The sequence below is a fragment of the Thalassophryne amazonica genome, chromosome 9, assembly GCF_902500255.1.
Source record: "Thalassophryne amazonica chromosome 9, fThaAma1.1, whole genome shotgun sequence".
Lineage (NCBI taxonomy): Eukaryota > Metazoa > Chordata > Actinopteri > Batrachoidiformes > Batrachoididae > Thalassophryne > Thalassophryne amazonica.
This window is the reverse complement of record NC_047111.1, coordinates 113,668,244-113,690,484: the sequence shown is the minus strand read 5'-3', so window position 1 is coordinate 113,690,484 and position 22,241 is coordinate 113,668,244. Positions and strand designations below refer to the sequence as shown.

The following is a 22,241-nucleotide window of genomic DNA, read 5'->3' as shown; positions in this document are numbered from 1 at the left end:
TTCTACATCTCACAATCACACAAATGCAAAAATAAATCACACAATAAAAAAAATTAATTAATTAATTAAGAAAATGTAAAACTACATGTCGGTCAGGAACTTTTAAAATACACAACAGAAGACTAACATTTGAGAAACCAACGATATAAAAAAACACGTAAAATGTGTGTAATTGAGGTTTAATTTTATTTAATTTATTGTTCTATGGAACTGAGTAGCATGATAATAAAAGGATAAAGTGCAAGCACTTATTTCCATTGTGATACTTGTGATACATGTTCAAAATATGAGTATAAAATCGAATAAACAGTGACAAACTAACACGAACAAGAGTAATGTAATGTCCGTTTGTAACGCAAGAGAACGTACTCTAAAACCTCAGGGGCGTGGCCAAGCAGGATGTTTCCGTGCAGGCAGTTGAATGGTCAGCTGCCGGGTCCTTCGCCTGGAGGTGACATTCATAAAGCGGCTAGAAGGAGCGGAGCAGATTAGCATCACAAACATGGCACAAGCACTGCAAAAAATTGTGGCTAAAGTACCCGGTATGGTTCGAGGTGGGTTAAAGTGTTTTGTTTTTTTTGGCTGGTTGTCTATAAAATGTAATGGGACCTTGAATTGCAGTAATTTAATGTGCGTACACGGAGCTAGCTCTTGGGTAACTTCGGCTAGTTCCTATGTTTCTCCTCGGACTTGGTTTACATTGTGGCCGTCCGGCTGCACGGTTTGAATGTTATTTATACGGTCTCGTAATGCAGTCCGGTCGGTAAGTATTTAGGCAGTGTCAGTGATTCACAGTGGAGTTAAATGAATGAAATAATTAGTATGTGCTTGTACTCTTGATGTTTAACTTTTGTTCAAGGGATTTAAGAAAAATCTCACAATTTAGGCAGTCACTTTTATATACAGTCACCATTTTCAGAGCTCATAAATATTTGGACAAATTTATTATTGTTACAGCCAGTCTTCCACCGTACGGTGGAAACAGTGTCACAGGTCATTTTCACTCTGCACAGCATTGCCACTGTACATAAATGTACATAAAAGTTTCACCTACAGTATGGCCTAGTTGCATCAAGATTATTTTCTTGGTGCAAGTCTTATTTTTTGCTCACAACGTGATGCCAATAAATTATTTAGATTCAGAAACTACAAATATGATTCAAATATAATCACAATAATGGAGAGAATATTTTATTTTAAGGAGAGATCTAAGTTGGAAAAAAAACACATAGTAGAGGCAGATTGTATCTTTGTGATGCTGTGCCATTCTATTTTCTTTTAACACTTGCATAGTGTGCACTTCTTGATTGAAAATTAAAGTGCTATGCCCTTTAGTCTGAAGATGTGAAGCATTTCTCAAAAACTCTGGCAAACTGAAAAATATTTCATGAATAGTTCTGTTGTATCAGTTTTTCCTTCCATCCTTTTACACTCACCATGAAACATTCAATCTTGCCGCAAGACCAAACCCGGAATACGTCATTTGCTGAAAAGCTTCTCTCTTTAGCCAGTATATATTTAGTGTCATTGATTAATTCTTTCTTTACAAGTCAGGGAATGGATATATGGACATTTCCAAGTCACTGAATATGTCTTGCTCTTCACTTACCTGTCATTAATACAAACAGCATGGTAGTGGATGTAAATCTGTCTGGAGTAGCTGGTTCTCAAAAACTGAGTGAATGTACATGAAGGAGAGTGATTGAAACCATCAAGGCACCCAGAGGCTGTGCCTAATGCTGTAAATGGCTGTAATTGTTAAATGATGAATGTGATTTTTTTTTTTTTTTTTGGTCCATTGTCTCTGCAATGATGATGGTTCCAGTATAACAATATATTAATGATTAAGGTTTATGCAATTAGATCAATCAATCAATCAACTCTTTTTTTATATAGCGCCAAATCACAACAAACAGTCGCCCCAAGGCGCTTTACATTGTAAGGCAAGGCCACACAACAATTATGAAAAACCCCAACGGTCAAAACGACCCCCTGTGAGCAAGCACTTGGCTACAGTGGGAAGGAAAAACTCCCTTTTAACAGGAAGAAACCTCCAGCAGAACCAGGCTCAGGGAGGGGCAGTCTTCTGCTGAGACTGGTTGGGGCTGAGGGAAAAGATGACCTGACCAGTGAAGGTGAGACTCTATGATCTTTGAATCAATACTGGTGGAGTTTGTATGAGCTAAGATTTCTACATGAGATAGTGATCATAACTTGTGTTGGTGAAAGCACTCTTAAACCTTGATGTGGCTGCGGTAGGTTGTCCACATTTCTCATCCATAAAGTAGGGAGCTGAGTGCTACTGCATTATAAACCTTCAGCTTGGTAGATAACTTCAATCCTTTCTTGCCAAAGACACGTTGTTGACGTTGGCCAAATGCTACATTTGCTAAATGGTTAATTTGATATATTTATAATCACCACTCGCAAAAGCACCTTTTGATGGTTTAATTTCAAATCCATTGTGGTGTAGTACAGAGGAAACTTCACAAAAATGGTGACACTGTCTAAATGCTAATGGAGCTGTCTAGTTGCCTAGTTCTCAAAGTTTAGTGCTCATAAACACAACAGAGTTAAAAAAAAAAAAAATTGCCAACTCAGTTTATGTATAAATCAAGTTAGTGGTATTGCTCTGTGATGAACTTTTCACTTTGCATATCAGGATCAGGATACATTCTTTCTTCTGGGACTTTTGAGTAGTTTGGTAATCCTGGGTTGTTTAATGGGAAGGTCTCCCATAAATTATGTTTTGTAGCTTTAGAATTTCTGTGAAAACACAGAACTGTGGGACTGTAGAAATATTTAACATTAAATCTCAAACACAAAATGTAAAACAAGCAAACGAAAAAAATGCTGCCTTTTAATATTCATCTTACTGTGAACAAGACTTAAAGAGTTACATTGTGTGTTTGTGGACATAGAAAAAGCTTATGATAGGGTGCCAAGAGAAGAGTTGTGGCATTGTATGAGGAAGTCTGGAGTGGCAGAGAAGTATGTTAGGGTAGTGCAGGACATGTACAAGAATAGTGTGACAGCGGTGAGATGCGCAGTCGGAATGACAGACTCATTCAAGGTGGAGGTGGGATTACACCAAGGATCAGCTCTGAGTCCTTTCTTGTTTGCAGTGGTGATGGACAGGTTGACAGATGAGATCAGACAGGAGTCCCCATGGACTATGATGTTTGCAGATGACATTGTGATCTGCAGTGAGAGTAGAGAGCAAGTTGAGTCTAGTCTGGAGAAGTGGAGATATGCTTTGGAGAGAAGGGGAATGAAAGTCAGTAGAAGCAAGACTGAGTACATGTGTGTGAATGAGAGGGAGCCCAGTGGAATAGTGCAGTTACAAGGAGTAGAAGTGGTGAAAGTAGATGAGTTTAAATATTTGGGGTCAACTGTTCAAAGTAATGGAGAGTGTGGTAGAGAGGTGAAGAAGAGAGTGTAGGCAGGGTGGAGTGGGTGGAGAAAGGTGGCAGGAGTGATTTGTGACCGAAGAATATCAGCAAGAGTGAAGCGGAAAGTTTACAAAACAGTAGTGAGACCAGTTATGTTGTATGGTTTAGAGACAGTGGCACTAACAAAAAGACAGGAGGCAGAGCTGGAGGTGGCAGAGCTGAAGATGTTGAGATTCTCTTTGGGAGTGACAAGAATGGACAAGATTAGGAATGAACATATCAGAGGGACAGCTCAGGTGGGACGGTTTGGAGACAAAGTCAGAGAGGCGAGATTGAGATGGTTTGGACATGTGCAGAGGAGGGACCCAGGGTATATAGGGAGAAGGATGCTGAGGATGGAGCCACCAGGCAGGAGGAGAAGAGGGAGACCAAAGAGGAGGTTCATGGATGTGCTGAAAGAGGACATGCAGGTGGTTGGTGTGACAGAGGAAGATACAGAGGACAGGGTGAGATGGAAACGATTGATCTGCTGTGGCGACCCCTAACTGGAACAGCCGAAAGACAAAGAAGAAGACTGTGAACAAGACTTAATTCTAGACTTTAAATTTTCAAATCTGCTCCTAGCAAGTTAAAACCTGAATAGAAAAATATATCAATGACTCATGTTTTTTTTTTTTTTTTTTTTTTTTTTTTTTTTTATTCTTTGTTTTCCCCCTACAGATTTGCATGTTTTAACATACACTCTTTAGTGACTGTTCAGGTTTCAACAAAGTTGAACTTGGGAGCTGTTTGCTGTTTCTGCGCAAAAACTCAGTGATTCAAACAGAATCACGTTTTAGACTTTATTTGAGTCACATGTTAGTCTTGTCTCCACATGAAAATGACTTTGAACCAATGTGTGTCCTGGAAAAATGTTAAAAAGCAGGTTTTTGATTCACATGTACAGAGCAGGAGGATGGGAGAAAAAAAAAACTGCAGCTGTGATCCTTCCTGATTCGTGTTTGTTTTCTTTTAAGACGATAAACTCTGCACTGAACTATTCATCGTTCTTCACAAAACATGTATAAAAGTCTACATCTAATGGAGAGAAGAAAAACAAAGTGTTTGAAATGTAACGCACACAGTGATGTTGATGTTTGATGATTTATTTATTTAAATCGTACCCTTAGACAGTGATATCATTGAACAGTCAAATGTCACGATTGCGATGCAGTTAATTGTACAGCCCTAGTGATAATGCTGTTTTATAATTTGAAGCTGCTTTTAGACAATGTTTAATTACAGAAAGTACTGAATTGGCATTTGTTTTATGTTGACTTTTTAGACCATCATATGTTTTTATTACTACAACAGAGCAGTTAGCCACATTGCTAACACTATCACTCAGCATATAGATTTGATGATGGCTTTCTCCCCCTCACTGTCAGCCACTGTCAACTACTCCAAACCTCGGTTATCAACCTTCTGGTACTATGCCCGTGTTGAACTGGTCCCTCCGACCCCTGCTGAGGTCCCCAAAGCCATCGAGGAAGCCAAGAACCTGGTCAAAGCTTTCCAGGCAGGAAGGTTCCGTCAAACCACAGTGAAGGTGAGTGTTTCAGTTTAATTTATACAGTGCCTAAACAAAAGTTACCTCGAAGCGCAATACATAAGTTAGCTTTAGGCCTGGGGTCTCCAACACTGATCTTGGAGGACACCTGTCCTACATATTTTCCATGTCTGCCTGCTTGAGTCACACCTCAGCACCAATCAACATTAGTCTTTCCCAGCTCTTGATTGGCTGGGGCACAGCACAACTGGACAAGCTAGGGAAATGTCCTCCATGAGCAGGGTTGGAGAGGCCTGACAGTAGTATTTAAAAACTCCCTCAGTAGTTTTTGATTTTACATGAAGAACCTCTGCATACCACAGTCAGTGGGGTGACCATCTGCTATGGACAGTCTAACAACAACAATCCAGAAAACATGACACAACATTGACATGAGAGTAGCAGCTCAACTACAAGAGCATGTCAACAAAATTAGAATGTGGTGAAAAAGTAGTATAGCTTTGTTATTTTGGAAAATGACGGTTTTATATACTTTGCACATACAAAAACTAAAGTATGTGTGGTTATGTGTTGCTTTTGGAAATCTACAGCTTTGAGACTGCACACACAGTTTGGTGTGCTGCCGGGTTGGGTCACTGGGCTCTATATGGGCATACTAAAACACGATTTATTGCCCATTTAAGAGAATATTCACACTTGTTCTTCTAAGATGCCATGTTGTGGCAGTACTTACTCTGCTGATGTCAACTTCTACAGCTAAAACGTCACTCAGTCAATATTACTGAGTGCTTCAGTTTTACAACAGTTTATATAAACTTTGTTTTATAACAAAGTTGCACTATGTGGAACAGTTGATGAGCCATATGGAAGAAAAAATACTTTACCTGATTTTTTTTAATTTTTTTTATAAAACATTAAAGATAGCTTTGATTGCAGTTTTTATTTATTTATTTTTTTAATTGATGGTAGAGCAGTTAAACTATCAAACATATACATTAAACTGACTTTAATTTCTAGACGTTGCTCTGTAGGAGCAGTGTCTAGGTTGGGACTCTGTATCAGCAGATACACAACATTAAATGACTGATCGGGATCGAGGACAAAAGAAACCTGATTTGGGCATCCCTCGATACAGCAAAGTTGCAGCATTTTGCACAATGTTATATTAAAATTGCAAGTTTTGGCTCTGATGGTTGCTTAAAAAGTGGACTTTTTGTGATGCTCCAGCTTTATTTCTCTAAAATCTCAGAAATTGTTCCCATTTACCTGATATAAAACTGTCTTTGCACTATAGTGGTTCATCTCTCGCTGCCTGTCTTTCCCCATTGTTCAAGTCAAACAACATTCAGTTTGTTCTTGTTGTTGTGGTAAAGGTTGTAAATTTTTAACTTTCAAGGGCTCACACATCGTCATGGTGTGCAGGTGTTGCACTCACAGCCACCAGTGACGGAATATTACAATGTTCCCTCATTGAAAACAATTGAACAGCCAGCCTACCTTCTTTAAGGTGGCTGAGAAGTGCACGGCTGAAACACATTTAGAGTCCCAACACAAATGGCTGGAAAGTGCAATACAAATTTACAAAGGGCCTAAACAACTTTACAAATGACAGATTGTGATGGAAGGGGAATGTGCCAAATGTCTGTCATTTCGTACATTCCCCTTCCGTAACATTCACCATTTGGTGTATTCCCCTTCGGTAAGAATCTCATTTGTAAATTTCTTTTGGCCTTTGGTAAATTTGTATTGCACTTCTCAGCCACTGTACCTTCTGCCACATATAGCCAACATGGGAACACAGCATAAGAAACAGTGATGCATTCTGAGTGCATGTACCTAAACCAAGACCTATAATTATCCTGTCAGCAGCATAGTTATAAGTCAGATGAGTGGCCAAATTATGCTTCCTGCTATACTGCGAGTGTGCAAGTGAGATATAAACCATAAATAGGTGATTTTTTTTTTTTTTTTTTTTTAATTTGGCAGCTGCTTGATTCAAAGGGTTTACTTGTGGACTCCTGTACATGACTGTGTGCCTGTAGTATGTTGGATGGCACAAACTGTATTTCTTGTACAGCTTCAAGTGCAATGCCTGCTTATATTGCAGTAAAACGAAACAGACTGCTGGATGAGCTGTGGCACAAAGGCAGTGCCACCACTCCCCTACACTGTTGGAATACCCTGTGTGACTAATTTAATGAGGCTAATTTGAAATTGGCACATTCTGTAATTTCATTGCCGCACATAGGAATGTCATGATATTGATTCTGAAATGATATATTCTGCCCTTATTAAATGTGTCTTCTGAGCACGAGCTCCCTTATTGCATCATGTTTAGCAGATTTTGGACTGTGCTCTGTAGTCGACTTCTTTCACTTAAAATTCAGTATTGTGCATACCTTCCTGTATGGATCTGAGTTCAGTCACATTTCTTGTGTTGTACACCACTGTATAACTCATGTGTTGTTATAATTAGGGCGGCACACAGCAGGCGCTGCTGACACAGCAGCAGTGCTGGAAAGCACTTTTGCATTTTAGCACCAGTTTAGGCATGTGAGCTGCTGTATCACATGGGTTTGCTGAATGTGGTTGGTATGGAAATAAGATCTGTCAGATGTACTTAATCTTTGCTATTTTATTTAAGGACCTCTGTGCTTTATTTGTCACAAATGTCTGCAGTTAAGGCAAATTAACCAGTAGTTTATTATAATAAACTGGAACTGAGAACATTTCAATACACTGACCATTGCTGGACTTGGAAAATGATATAGACCCAGACAATAACTTCTTCTTCAATATCACTGATATGTGCTGTTACTACACAGAGGACCAGTACAACCAGATCATTAAATCAGATAGTAAATGGTCAATAATTCAATTTAATAGCAGAAGCCTGTATTCAAATTTCAGTGATATCAAGGAATGTTTAAGTCGTTTCACAAAATGATTCAGTGTAATTGCCATATTAAAAACATGGATCAGCGATACAAAAGGAGTGGATTTTAAACTGGATGGGTATGAATTTAACTATATAAATAGAAAGAACAAAAGACTGGAGGAGGAGTAGCTGTGTTTGTTGGTTTAAAAACTTGAATTATAAGGTTGTAGACAGTATGACAAGTGTGATTGATAACTTATTAGAATGCATAACAATTGAAATTTGTAAAGAAAAAACAAAAATGTGATAATTAGCTGTGTATATAGATCACCAGGCTCTAGTATTGAGATATTTAGGAACTGGATTGAAGAAGGGTTTTCAAAAAGTTATTTTTATCTGTGGTGACTTTATTAATGTTATGCTAAATCCAAACAAGCACAAAATGACTGACAAGTTTATTAACACAGTGTACAGTATGGGCTTGTATCCAAAAATCACTAGACCCAGCAGAATCACATCCCATTGTGCCACTTTAATCAATAACATATTCACCAATGACATTGAGAATAATACAGTGAGTGGGTTATTAATCAGTGATGTCTCGGATCACCTACCAGTGTCTATGACAGCAACTACAAGAGGAAACTAGAAGAGAAGAAACGATGACTGCACTGAGGAATGACTTACTGGTACAAAACTGGAATATTGTATACAGAGAAGTTGATGTTGATCGTGCATACCAGTTGGTTTTAAGAGCATTCACATCATTGTATGATTTAAAAACTGTCCATTAAAACAATACTGTAAAAAACAGAAATACACTGATCGACCATGGACCACAAAGGGATTGAAAAAAGCCTGTAAAAAGAAAAAACATTGTATGGAGGACTCATAAAACAAAGAACTGAAAAGGCTGAACACAAAATATGTTAACTAATATTATAAGGTTATGGAGGAAAGAAAACTATAGTCAAATTTTAAATAATAACATAAATAATATTAAAGGAATATGGGACATTTAATAGTATAATTAAAAGTGGTTCTAATCAGTTATCCTGCATATTTTATTGATAACATTAAAAAGGATAATATGGATGATGTCGTTAATAGCTTTAATGAATTCTTTGTGAGTGTCGGCTGAAAAAATCCTTGATCATTGTCATCTGAGGATTGGAATGATAAGATCAATGAGAGGAATCTTAGCTCAATATTCCTTACACCAGTGGAAGGAAAAGAAATAATAGATTTTGTACATGTATGTGTAAGTAGAAAACATCTACTGACTGTAATGAAATTGATATGAAAGTTGTAAAAAAAAAAAAAAAGGTCATCAAGGGGATCTCAGAACCACTAACATATATCTGTAACTTGTCATTCCAAAATGGTAAATTTCCAAACAAAATGTAAATGGCAAAAGCTCTGTCACTGTATAAAGCTGGAGATTGATACCAATTCACAAATTATAGGCCTGTTTCTTTACTTCCACAATTCTCTAAAATTCTAGAAAAAAATTTCAATAACAGATTAGACAAATTCATAGAAAAACATAAACTACTTTCAGACAGTCAATACAGATTCAGATCAAACAGCTCAACTGCACTGGCAATAATTGAATCAATTAAGGAAGTCGCAAGCGCAATAGATAAACAGTATGCAGTGGGAATATTCATTGATCTTAAAAAAGCTTTTCACACAATCATAAAATATTAATCAATAAAGTGGAATGGTATGGGATTCAGGGGGTGGTATTGCACTGGGTGAGACGTTATCTTGGAAGCAGGAAACAATTTGTGAAGATGGGAGAATATATCATCATGCTTGGTCATTGTTTGTGGTGTCCCCCAGGGGTCAGAACTGGGCCCGAAATTGTTTATCTACAACCCCTGGCAAAAATTATGGAATCACCGGCCTCAGAGGATGTTCATTCAGTTGTTTAATTTTGTAGAAAAAAAGCAGATCACAGACATGACACAAAACTAAAGTCATTTCAAATGGCAACTTTCTGGCTTTAAGAAACACTATAAGAAATCAAGAAAAAAAGATTGTGGCAGTCAGTAACGGTTACTTTTTTAGACCAAGCAGAGGAAAAAAATATGGACTCACTCAATTCTGAGGAAAAAGTTATGGAATCACCCTGTAAATTTTCATCCCCCAAATTAACACCTGCATCAAATCAGATCTGCTCATTGACATTGACCCTATGCCATGACATTGACCCTATGTGTCTTTTTGCAAGGAATGTTTTTGCAGTTTTTGCTCTATGGCAAGATGCATTATCATCTTGAAAAATGATTTCATCATCCCCAAACATCCTTTCAATTGTCCAAAATATCAACATAAACCTGTGCATTTATTGGTGATGTAATGACAGCCATCTCCCCAGTGCCTTTACCTGACATGCAGCTCCATATCATCAATGACTGTGGAAATTTACATGTTCTCTTCAGGCAATCATCTTTATAAATCTCATTGGAAAGGCACCAAACAAAAGTTCCAGCATCATCACCTTGCCCAATGCAGATTCGAGATTCATCACTGAATATGACTTTCATCCAGTCATCCACAGTCCACAATTGCTTTTCCTTAGCCCATTGTAACCTTGTTTTTTTCTGTTTAGGTGTTAATGATGCCTTTCGTTTAGCTTTTCTGTATGTAAATCCCATTTCCTTTAGGCGGTTTCTTACAGTTCGGTCACAGACGTTGACTCCAGTTTCCTCCTATTCGTTCCTCATTTGTTTTGTTGTACATTTTTTGATTTTTGAGACATATTGCTTTAAGTTTTCTGTCTTGACGCTTTGATGTCTTCCTTGGTCTACCAGTATGTTTGCCTTTAACAACCTTCCCATGTTGTTTGTATTTGGTCCAGAGTTTAGACACAGCTGACTGTGAACAACCAACATCTTTTGCAACATTGCGTGTTGATTTACTCTCTTTTAAGAGTTTGATAATCCTCTCCTTTGTTTCAATTGACATCTCTCGTGTTGGAGCCATGATTCATGTCAGTCCACTTGGTGCAACAGCTCTCCAAGGTGTGTTCACTCCTTTTTAGATGCAGACTAACGAGCAGATCTGATATGATGCAGGTGTTAGTTTCGGGGATGAAAATTTACAGGGTGATTCCATAATTTTTTCCTCAGAATTGAGTGATTCCATATTTTTTTTCCTCTGCTTGGTCTAAAAAAGTAATCGTTACTGACTGCCACAATCTTTTTTTTCTTGATTTCTTATAGTGTTTCTTAAAGCCAGAAAGTTGCCATTTGAAATGACTTTAGTTTTGTGTCATGTCTGTGATCTGCTTTTTTTCTACAAAATTAAACAACTGAATGAACATCCTCCGAGGCCGGTGATTCCATCATTTTTGCCAGGGGTTGTATATTCTTAGCGTGGAGGTCCCATTTTTTTTTTTTTTTTGTCTTCAGTGTTTTCTGGATCTATTCACCTCATACATCATCTCTACGCTCTTGATCTTCCCATATCCTCTGTAGTTAACGGACGTACATCATGCCTCTTTCACAAATCCCCTTAATTGCCCACATTTTGCGGTTAATTAGAACCGCGGATCCGTAATATACTGCCAATTTCCTCCAGATGACGTTTTCGCCTAGCGAGTATGATTCTGTCTAGCTTCCATGTAAGACATTCGATGCATTTTCACTGAGGACTGCTTTTTTTTTTCTTTTTTTTTTTTTGGTCCATATGTCATCGAGGTAGGTCATTGAAAATTATCTGAAGATGCTATGGGCCCCGTTTTGACACCGAAAATAGTGCTCAGACAAGCCCCCCCCCCCATGTATAAAAACAGTATAGTTTTGTGAAAGCATTACAAACAAATGTCAGCATGTTATTACACTTTCTTTCCAGTCTTGCCTTGAATTTCATGCATTTTCATAATTCATTATAATCTGTCATTCCCATCATACTTCAGTATACACTAGGTAGTGCTGTTACTGCTGCAAATGTCTTTTACTGCCACCTGGTGTTGTGATAGATTAATTTTGACAACTTAATAACATAATCAGAAAAAAAGTTACATCCATTTTCATTACACTACAGAGTCAGTCATTTCATAATTATTAGGACTTAAAAAAAAGATGAAGTTTAACCTTCTTAAATAAGGGCTCAGTGTGTCTGTTATAGCTGCTAGTTCAAAATCCTTTGAAAGCTTTCTTTTGGTAAAATGGACCATTTATATAGCACTGCATTTATATAGCACTTTTCCATCTGCATCAGACGCTCAAAGCGCTTTACAAATAATGCCTCACATTCATCCCAATGTGAGGGGGCTGCCATGCAAGGTGGTCACTACACACTGGGAGCAAGGGGATTAAGGACCTTGCCCAAGGGCCCTTAGTGATTCTCCAGTCAGGCTTGGATTTGAACCAAGGATCTTCTGGTCTCAAGCCCAACACCTTAACCACTAGACCATCACCTCCCCCGTGAAACAGAAGCTAATACGTAGTCTCAGTATACTGCTGCACAGTCAGTCAGTGACTCATGATTAGTACACTCTTTGGTCACCATTGGAAGGACGGGTAGTTTACTAGTTCTTTATATAAATGATATTTCTAAGGTATGAAAAACATTAAAACTAGTATTGTTTGCTGATGACAAATACATTTTGTTCTCGGGGGAATTTATAAGAACTACTGTGGACAGTTACTGCAGAAATGTACAAATTAAAGAGGTGGCTTGATGGGAACAAATTATCATTAAACTTAAGTAAAACTAAAATCATGTTATTTGGTAACTGTAATAAGGAGACTCAAGTGCAGGTAGAAATAGTGTGGATATAGAAAGAGTTCGTAAAACTTAAGTTTCTTGCTGTAATAATAGATGATAAACTGAAAACCCCACTCAAAACATCTATAAAAAATAAACTGTCAAGAAGTATCTTAGTACACAGTAAGGCCAAATCCATTCTGGACTACACACCACTCCACATTCTCTATTGTTCACTGGTTTTACCATATTTAATTTACTGCGCAGATGTTTGTGCCAATACTTTTAAATGTACACTACACTCACTATTGATATGACAAAAAAGTGCCATGAGGATAATTCATAATGCCAGTTACAAAGAACATAGTACAACTTCACTATTCTTAAAATCAAAAACATTAAAATGTAATGATCTGGTTCATCTACAAACAGCACAAATTATGTATAAAGCAGCAAATAATCTACTTCCTTGGAATATTCAAAAATTGTTTTAAAAAAAAAGAGATGGGGATTATAATCTGAGGGGGGAGTATAAACTAAAACATCTACGGCTTCATACAACATTAAAAAGTTTTGAATATAAATATATGGAGTGAAGCTGTGGAACAGATTGGGGGCGGAGCTCAAGCAATGTCCAAGCATGACCCAGTTCAAACGGCGGTATAAAAACATGGTTTTTCACAGGGTACAGCGAGGATGAAGGGCTTTGATGTGGTCACCAGTTGTTCACGTATCCATTTATTACTTACTTACTATTGTTTTCTTTTTTTTGTCTGTAAATATGCAGATATGTAAATATGTATAATCATGAGATGTTAGTAGGTATTTACATACATTTAGCTGCAAATTAGTTTGAAAGCATATTTTGAAATCAACTGATAAGAAAAGGACTTAGATAGGACAAGGGGTAGGATTGAATAAGCATACGCTTCTTCCTGCCCCCTTTCCGACATGTTATATTGACATTATTCTTTTTTTTTTTTGTCTTATGCATTGTATATTGTTGCTTTTCTGTGTTTGTTGTCATTCTGCTTTATTTGTTTTTCATGCCTGAAATAAAACTTTCATTCATTCATAATGTAGTTTATGCTGTAAAATAAATGAATAACATTGTAAACTAACAATTACACAACTATATCTATAGCAAATGTATTTGACTTTTTAAGTTTGGCATGAAGCAAATTATATAAAATCTAATTCTGCTTTCTTCTTACAGGATGCAATACGGAATGGACTGGTGGCCACTGAAGTATTGATGTGGTTCTATATTGGAGAATGCATTGGCAAAGGTGGCATTATTGGCTACAATGTATGAATTTAGGACTTTTTTTCCCCTGAGTTTTTGCGGTCAAGTTCATGCATACTTCATGGGATCTAATAAACAAATGTCTATTGGTTTAAAAAAAAAATGCTTATTTTCTGACTCATGTTTGTAATTTGAAGTTATACTTATTTTTATTTAACTGAAAAGAAAAAAAAAAGCCATTGTGCATAAATGGAGGGGGAGTATGGCCGGGAGCACTGGATGTGGGTTCAAACTGTTCTGTAATTGTCTAGATGGGAGCAGAAATGGTGTGGGGGCCATCCTGAAGTACAAATACATTGGAAGTGACAGGAGTATCTGTTAGTGATGGGTGTCAGTCATCTGGAATTCAAAGAGATGCTGTATGTCATAACACCCACAACAACGGTCTGTGATCTAAGAGAAAGATTGTGGGATGAGTTACTTGAGACAGTAGAGTACTCAAGGAAGAAACTGGTGTTTACACAAAGACCTTTGCTGGTGATTAATAATTGTGTCCTTTGGTGCTGGATATTTAATTCATACTTGTACACAAGATGCAGCAGCCAGTTGCTGCCACTTTTAATATACAAACTACACAACGCGTAATATTTGGCAAATTTGAGAGGAATGACTCCCTATTTGGGTTAAAAAAAAGATTAGAAAAAAAAAAAAAATCCGTACCCATATTCTCAGTTTTGGTTGGTGGTGCAAGAAATGGGATTGAAATGAGTGTTTGAAACACTTCATTAGAATACCTAACTGGAAGAAAAGGCTGGTCTAGGCTGAATACATAGTTGAGGGGATGCATACTTGAGGATCTTTGGATGCCAAAAGAGAATATGTTTGAAACTAAAGAAATTGATATAATTGGTGGTCAGACTATTCAAATGTGGTCCAGCAGAGGGTCCTGATGGGCAGCATATCTGTAGATGTTTAGGAGTGGTGGGACAACTATGAAGAGACAGTGTCCTGGGTGTCTGCCAAAGTTCTACAAAAGCAATGATTTGGAAAAAAAAAAAATCTGTCACTGTCTTGTCAGTTTTGATGGGCAGTGCGAAACATGTTGGGGAGGTGATGGTCTAGTGATTAAGGTGTTGGGCTTGAGACCAGAGGATCATCGGTTAAAATCCCAGCCTGACCGGAAAATCACTAAGGGCCCTTGAGCAAGGTCCTTAATCCCCTAGTTGCTCTTGGTGTGTACTGAGTACCTTGTATGGCAGCACCCTCACATCGGGGTGAATGTGAGGCATTATTGTAAAGTGCTTTGAGCGTCCTGATGCAGATGGAAAAGTGCGATATAAATGCAGTCCATTTACCATTTAACGTATTGGAAATTAGTGTTTCAGACATTTAATGAGACTGGCCAACTTGAAGGAAACAATGCTGAAGACCAAGAACATGCTTTGAGGATCCTCAGATGCATAAAGAGAATGTGGCTGAAACTAAAATGAACTTTGAAAATCTAACTGGTCAGACTTTATTCATGTCCTCCAGCAGAGGTCCCCTTATTTTTATTACTTGAAAAACATGAAACCAAGATATAGGATGGTGATGTGCATTTCACATAAAGATTGAGACAGAGAGAAAGCATAATAAGAGGCACAGACAGACGAGCAATATGACTAACATACAGCATGACTAACAAACAGGCATCATTACAAACAGTTAACAAAAGACATACAACACAGACATCAGCATGGACAAAGATAGACCCGAAGAGTACAAGGGGATTTAATGTAAACTGTAGTTCTTGACCAGGTTTATTGTCTTTATGGCTTTTTTGTTTGGTATGTTATTTAAAGTTCTGAGGTAGGTGTTGGTTTCAATTATCCATAGTTTGAGAAGGGGTTTAGAATGACTGAATTTGTGTATATGATATTTGCCAAGTAATATACGAGTATATATAAATACTTGTGTTTTCTGCTGTGGCTTCAGCAAATTAGCCCCTCGAAGTATGTTCAAAGTGTAGTTTGAATGAAGTTCTTGTTTTAAATTATTCGTCATTTAAAAAGTGTCACAGTAAAACTCATAAACGTATAAAACTCAAATAGCACAGTAAAAGTCATCAAACACAAATGGTCAATCAATTAAAAAACAAACACCGTAAAATAATCATAGAATTCCATTGGCGTAATAACACTTGGAGCAAATTACCACATGATGAGGGAGGCTGTTCCACAAAGTTACAATGAAATATAAAATATTTTCTTGAGTCATATCTGCATATTTGCACCTCAAAAATGTGAGAGTGATCTCTCTCAAACATGAATAAACTCTATTTTGGAATATATATATATATATCGCCTTTATTGTCATTGTAATTTGCATTATGAGATTTGAGTGCAACTCCAAAAAGGTGCTGTGTGTGACACCTGTTCACACAATCAATCACACTCCAACCTGTCCACCATAGCCAAGACCAAAGAGCTGTCTAAGGACACCAGGGACAAAACTGTAGATCTGCACAAGGCTGGGATGGACTACAGGACAACAGGCAAGCAGCTTGGTAGAAGACAACAACTGTTATGATTATTTATTAGAAAGTGGAAGAAACACAAGTTGACTGTCAATCTCCCTCGGTCTGGGATTCCATGCAAAATCTCACTTTGCGGGGTAAGGATGATTCTGAGAAAGCTCAGAACTACACAGGAGGACCTGGTCAATGACCTGAAGAGAGCTGGGACCACAGTCACAAAGATTACATTAGTAACATGATGCTGTCATGGTTTAAAATCCTGCAGGGCAGCAAGGTCCCCCTGCTCAAGCCAGCACATGTCCAGGCCCGTTTGAAGTTCACCAGTGACCATCTGGATGATCCAGAGGAGGCATGGGAGAAGGTCATGTGGTCAGATGAGACCAGAATAGAGCTTTTTGGAATCAACTCCACTTACCGTGTTTAGAGGATAAGAACAACCCCAAGAAAACCATCCCAACCATGAAGCATGGGGGTGGAAACATCATACTCTGGGGGTGCTCTTCTGCAAAGGGGACAGGACGACTGCACCGTATTGAAGGGAGGATGGATGGGGTCATGTATTGTGAGATTTTGACAAACAACCTCCTTCCCTCAGTAAGAGCATTGAAGATGGGTCATGGCTGGGTCTTCAGCATGACAATGACACAGCCAGGGCAACTAAGGAGAGGCTCCGTAAGAAGCATTTCAAGGTCCTGGAGTGGCCTGGCCAGTCTCCAGACCTGAACTCAATAGAAAATCTTTGGAGGGAGCTGAAACGCCAAACCTGAAAGATCTAGAGAAGATCTGTATGGAGGAGTGGACCAAAATCCCTGCTGCAGTGTGTGAAAACCTGGTGAAAAACTACAGGAAACGTTTGACCTCTGTAAGTGCAAACAAAGGCTACTGTACCAAATATTAACATTGATTTTCACAGGTGTTCAAATACTTATTTGCAGCAGTAACATACAAATAAATTATTTAAAAAAAATCATACATTGTGATTTCTGGATTTTTTTTTTTTTTTTTTTTTTTTGATTATGTCTCTCACAGTGAACATGGACCTAAGATGAAAATTTCAGACCCCTCCATGATTTCTAAGTGGGAGAACTTGCAAAATCGCAGGGTGTTCTCCACCCTGAGCAGTTTACAAAGGAGCAGTTGTTAAGTTTAGCTGCACATTATATAACATTGATACGTCTGGTTGGAGCAAACGTCTCAAAGATAATGTTAGGGATGAACTCTGTGCTTCACTTATTGAGAAAGGCCTGTTTGAACCACCATCAGACTTGTTGGCCCATCCTTCTGTGGACAGCGTGACCTTAAATGTTGAGTCTACAATTTCATCACTGGACTCTTCTGATCCCTCAATAGAGGTGAGACTAAAAGAACTAAGTCTTAAAGAATGAGAGCTGCAGCTAAAAGAGATTTATTTAGACCATGAATGTTTGTTAGAAACGCAAGACTGGTTCCTCCTTTTGTAGAAAAAGATGTTGAGAAATATTTTCCACATTTTGAGCTTGTTGCCACCATTTCCAGATGGCCTAAGCATTTTTGGACCTTACTCTTGCAGAGTGTTCTAGTTGGGAAAGCTCAAGAAGCTTATTCATCTTTAACGGTGACGGAAAGTGAAAATTACGACATTGTTAAAAATGCTATTCTTCAAGCCTGTGAGCTGGTTCCTGAAGCATATCGTCAGCGATTTAGAGGTCTAGTTAAACTTGAAAGCCAGACATATGATGAATTTGCAAGAGAGAAAGAAACACTCTTCAATCGATGATGTTCATCTCATAAAGTTGAATCAGTAGATGAGTTGAAACAGTTGATTCTCTTAGAGGACTTTAAAAACTGTTTGCCTGGAGTGGTTTGCACATACATGCTGCTTTCAGTGATGCCGGTATTTGGTTAGACTCTTTCTCTCAGATTGTTCTGTCTGAGTTATTTTCATTAGTTACTTAATCCAAACCATCAACATGTTTATTAGACCCCATTCCTACCAGGCTGCTCAAGGAAGCCCTACCATTATTTAATGCTTCGATCTTAAATATGATCAACTTATCTTTGTTAGTTGGCTATGTACCACAGGCTTTTAAGGTGGCAGTAATTAAACCATTACTTAAAAAGCCATCACTTGACCCAGCTATCTTAGCTAATTATAGGCCAATCTCCAACCTTCCTTTTCTCTCAAAAATTCTTGAAAGGGTAGTTGTAAAACAGCTAACTGATCATCTGCAGAGGAATGGTCTATTTGAAGAGTTTCAGTCAGGTTTTAGAATTCATCATAGTACAGAAACAGCATTAGTGAAGGTTACAAATGATCTTCTTATGGCCTCGGACAGTGGACTCATCTCTGTGCTTGTTCTGTTAGACCTCAGTGCTGCTTTTGATACTGTTGACCATAAAATTTTATTACAGAGATTAGAGCATGCCATAGGTATTAAAGGCACTGCACTGCGGTGGTTTGAATCATATTTGTCTAATAGATTACAATTTGTTCATGTAAATGGGGAATCTTCTTCACAGACTAAAGTTAATTATGGAGTTCCACAAGGTTCTGTGCTAGGACCAATTTTATTCACTATACATGCTTCCCTTAGGCAGTATTATTAGATGGTATTGCTTAAATTTTCATTGTTACGCAGATGATACCCAGCTTTATCTATCCATGAAGCCAGAGGACACACACCAATTAGCTAAACTGCAGGATTGTCTTACAGACATAAAGACATGGATGACCTCTAATTTCCTGCTTTTAAACTCAGATAAAACTGAAGTTATTGTACTTGGCCCCACAAATCTTAGAAACATGGTGTCTAACCAGATCCTTACTGTGGATGGCATTACCCTGACCTCTAGTAATACTGTGAGAAATCTTGGAGTCATTTTTGATCAGGATATGTCATTCAAAGCGCATATTAAACAAATATGTAGGACTGCTTTTTTGCATTTACGCAATATCTCTAAAATCAGAAAGGTCTTGTCTCAGAGTGATGCTGAAAAACTAATTCATGCATTTATTTCCTCTAGGCTGGACTATTGTAATTCATTATTATCAGGTTGTCCTAAAAGTTCCCTAAAAAGCCTTCAGTTAATTCAAAATGCTGCAGCTAGAGTACTGACGGGGACTAGAAGGAGAGAGCATATCTCACCCATATTGGCCTCTCTTCATTGGCTTCCTGTTAATTCTAGAATAGAATTTAAAATTCTTCTTCTTACTTATAAGGTTTTGAATAATCAGGTCCCATCTTATCTTAGGGACCTCGTAGTACCATATCACCCCAATAGAGCGCTTCGCTCTCAGACTGCAGGCTTACTTGTAGTTCCTAGGGTTTGTAAGAGTAGAATGGGAGGCAGAGCCTTCAGCTTTCAGGCTCCTCTCCTGTGGAACCAGCTCCCAATTCAGATCAGGGAGACAGACACCCTCTCTACTTTTAAGATTAGGCTTAAAACTTTCCTTTTTGCTAAAGCTTATAGTTAGGGCTGGATCAGGTGACCCTGAACCATCCCTTAGTTATGCTGCTATAGACGTAGACTGCTGGGGGGTTCCCATGATGCACTGTTTCTTTCTCTTTTTGCTCTGTATGCACCACTCTGCATTTAATCATTAGTGATCGATCTCTGCTCCCCTCCACAGCATGTCTTTTTCCTGGTTCTCTCCCTCAGCCCCAACCAGTCCCAGCAGAAGACTGCCCCTCCCTGAGCCTGGTTCTGCTGGAGGTTTCTTCCTGTTAAAAGGGAGTTTTTCCTTCCCACTGTAGCCAAGTGCTTGCTCACAGGGGGTCGTTTTGACCGTTGGGGTTTTACATAATTATTGTATGGCCTTGCCTTACAATATAAAGCGCCTTGGGGCAACTGTTTGTTGTGATTTGGCGCTATATAAAAAAATTGATTGATTGATTGATTGATACATCGCTGAGCAGAAAGTTGACACTCTTTCCAAAGCTGCAGTGCTGAGTGATGAGTTTGTGTTGACTTAAATCAAGTTTTAACATTGAGAAGAATGAGTCTAAACTGAAATCTTTTAGGCCGAACGCTTCATCTCATGGTCCTGGCTTTAAAAAGACTTCTACCACTGGCAATGGTTTCAATGAGAAACTTTGTTTCTATAAGAAACCTGGCCACCTGACTGCTGACTGTCCCAGCCCAAGCAAAAAGAAATCTAAACCTTTGGCTTTTCTAAAGACTGAACAAGGTTTGAGTTTGAGTCAGGAGGTTGTGCCCAAGTCGAGGAGTGAAGTGGCCTGTTCCTCTTTATTTTTAATGGATGGTTTTGTGTCCTTGGTTTCAAATCCTAGCACGAAGTGCCCAAAAAAAATCTGGAGGGATAGTGGAGCTTTTCTGTCAGTAATTTTGCAGGATGTTCTTCCCTTTTCTGAGCTGTCAGAGTTACCATGTAGTGCGACTGTGCAGGGTTTTGGGGGCTTTGCCTCTACATACTGTGAACCTGCACACTGCATTAGTTTCTGGAAATGTTCCTGTAGCTGTGTGCTCCTCCATTCCTATGGAGGATGTGTCCATGATTCTCGGAAATGACTTGGCCGGTGACAAGGTCTTGGCTGCCCCGTGGTGGTCTCCACTCCTACATTGTGTGAGTTCCCAGATTAAATGCAGCAGCAATATCCTGATGCTTTTCCTGCCTGTGTGATCATTCGTGCCGTATCTTAACAACTCTTGACTAAGAGTGATGTTGAGGTTGATCTGTCTGACACATTCCTAGCCAAAGGGAATACTTTTGGTTTTACTGAACATTTTCCTTCTCACAGTGAGCTGAAGTCCAAATTGTTGTTCTTGAAGTTTATGGTATTGAGATTCTCAAACTTGCTCATGACCATAGTTTAGCAGGACATATGGGTGTAAAGAAAACGCTAGATAGTGAGGAGACACTTCTGTTGGCCTGGGGTTAAGTCTGATGTTTCACACTATTGTAAAACCTGTCATGTGTGTCAGATTGTGGGTAAGTCTAATCAGACGATTCCCAAAGCCCCATTAAATCCTATTCCAGTTACTGGAGAGCCTTTTGAACACATCTTGGTAGATTGTGTGGGACCTCTTCCTCGAACAAAATCTGGTAACCAGTATCTTCTAACAGTTATGTGTGTGGCTACTCATTTCCTTTAGGCTGTTACCCTCAGAAGGATTACAGCCGTCACTATTTAAGTTTTTCACTCTGTTTGGCCTTCCAAAGGTGGTGCAGACTGACCAAGGGTCCAATTTTATGTCCAAGATTTTCTCTCAGGTGCTTCAGCAGTTGTCAATTAAACATTGCACATCCTCTGCTTACCACCCTGAGTCCCAGGGGGCCCTGGAGAGGTTTCATCAAACTTTGAAAAATATGAAGAGTCTACTGCAAGGAGTTTGAGAAAGAATGGGATGATGGTGTTTCCTTGCTTCTCTTTGCAGCTTGGGAAGTGACTCAGGAGTCATTGGGTTTTAGCCCAGCTGAGCTTGTGTTTGGTCATACAGTGCGTGGGCCATTAAAACTCTTGAAAGAGAGATGGTTAGAGGACTCATCTGCTCAGTCTGGTCTCTTGCAGTTTGTGTGCAGTTTCAGATCCAAACTCCAGAGGGCATGTGAGCTTGCCAAGGCAAACTTGGAGAAGGTTCATGGAAAGATGAAACATATATTTGACAAGAAAGCTAAATGCAGAATGTTTTCCCCAGGGGATAAAGTATTGGTTCTACTGCCACTTTCTGGGTCTGCTTTGCATGCTCAGTATAGCGGACCTCTTGAGATTGAGCAGAAAGTCAGTGATACTGATTATTTGGTCAAGACCCCTGATAGGAAGAGGAAAGTATGTTTATGTCATATTAATCTTCTGAAGCCTTATTTTAACAGGAACGATGTCCTGTCCGATCAGAAATCTGTTGCTGTGCTGAGTACCACAGTGTCAGAACCGGAGGATACAGTTGGTGTGGTTGGGAAAACATATGTTCCTGAAAGAAGATTGTCGAACTCTGAGTTATTG

General features: G+C 38.6%; 1 protein-coding gene across 1 annotated transcript; it reads left to right on the top strand.

The window, feature by feature from the left end:
* Positions 1-392: 392 nt before the first annotated feature.
* On the top strand, positions 393-13,947 carry atp5l (ATP synthase, H+ transporting, mitochondrial F0 complex, subunit g). Its single transcript, XM_034179001.1, has 3 exons — positions 393-554; positions 4,820-4,980; positions 13,755-13,947. The coding sequence occupies exons 1-3, from the start codon at positions 422-424 to the stop codon at positions 13,851-13,853; spliced, it is 393 nt and encodes a 130-aa protein (XP_034034892.1). The 5' UTR covers positions 393-421; the 3' UTR covers positions 13,854-13,947.
* Positions 13,948-22,241: the final 8,294 nt, after the last annotated feature.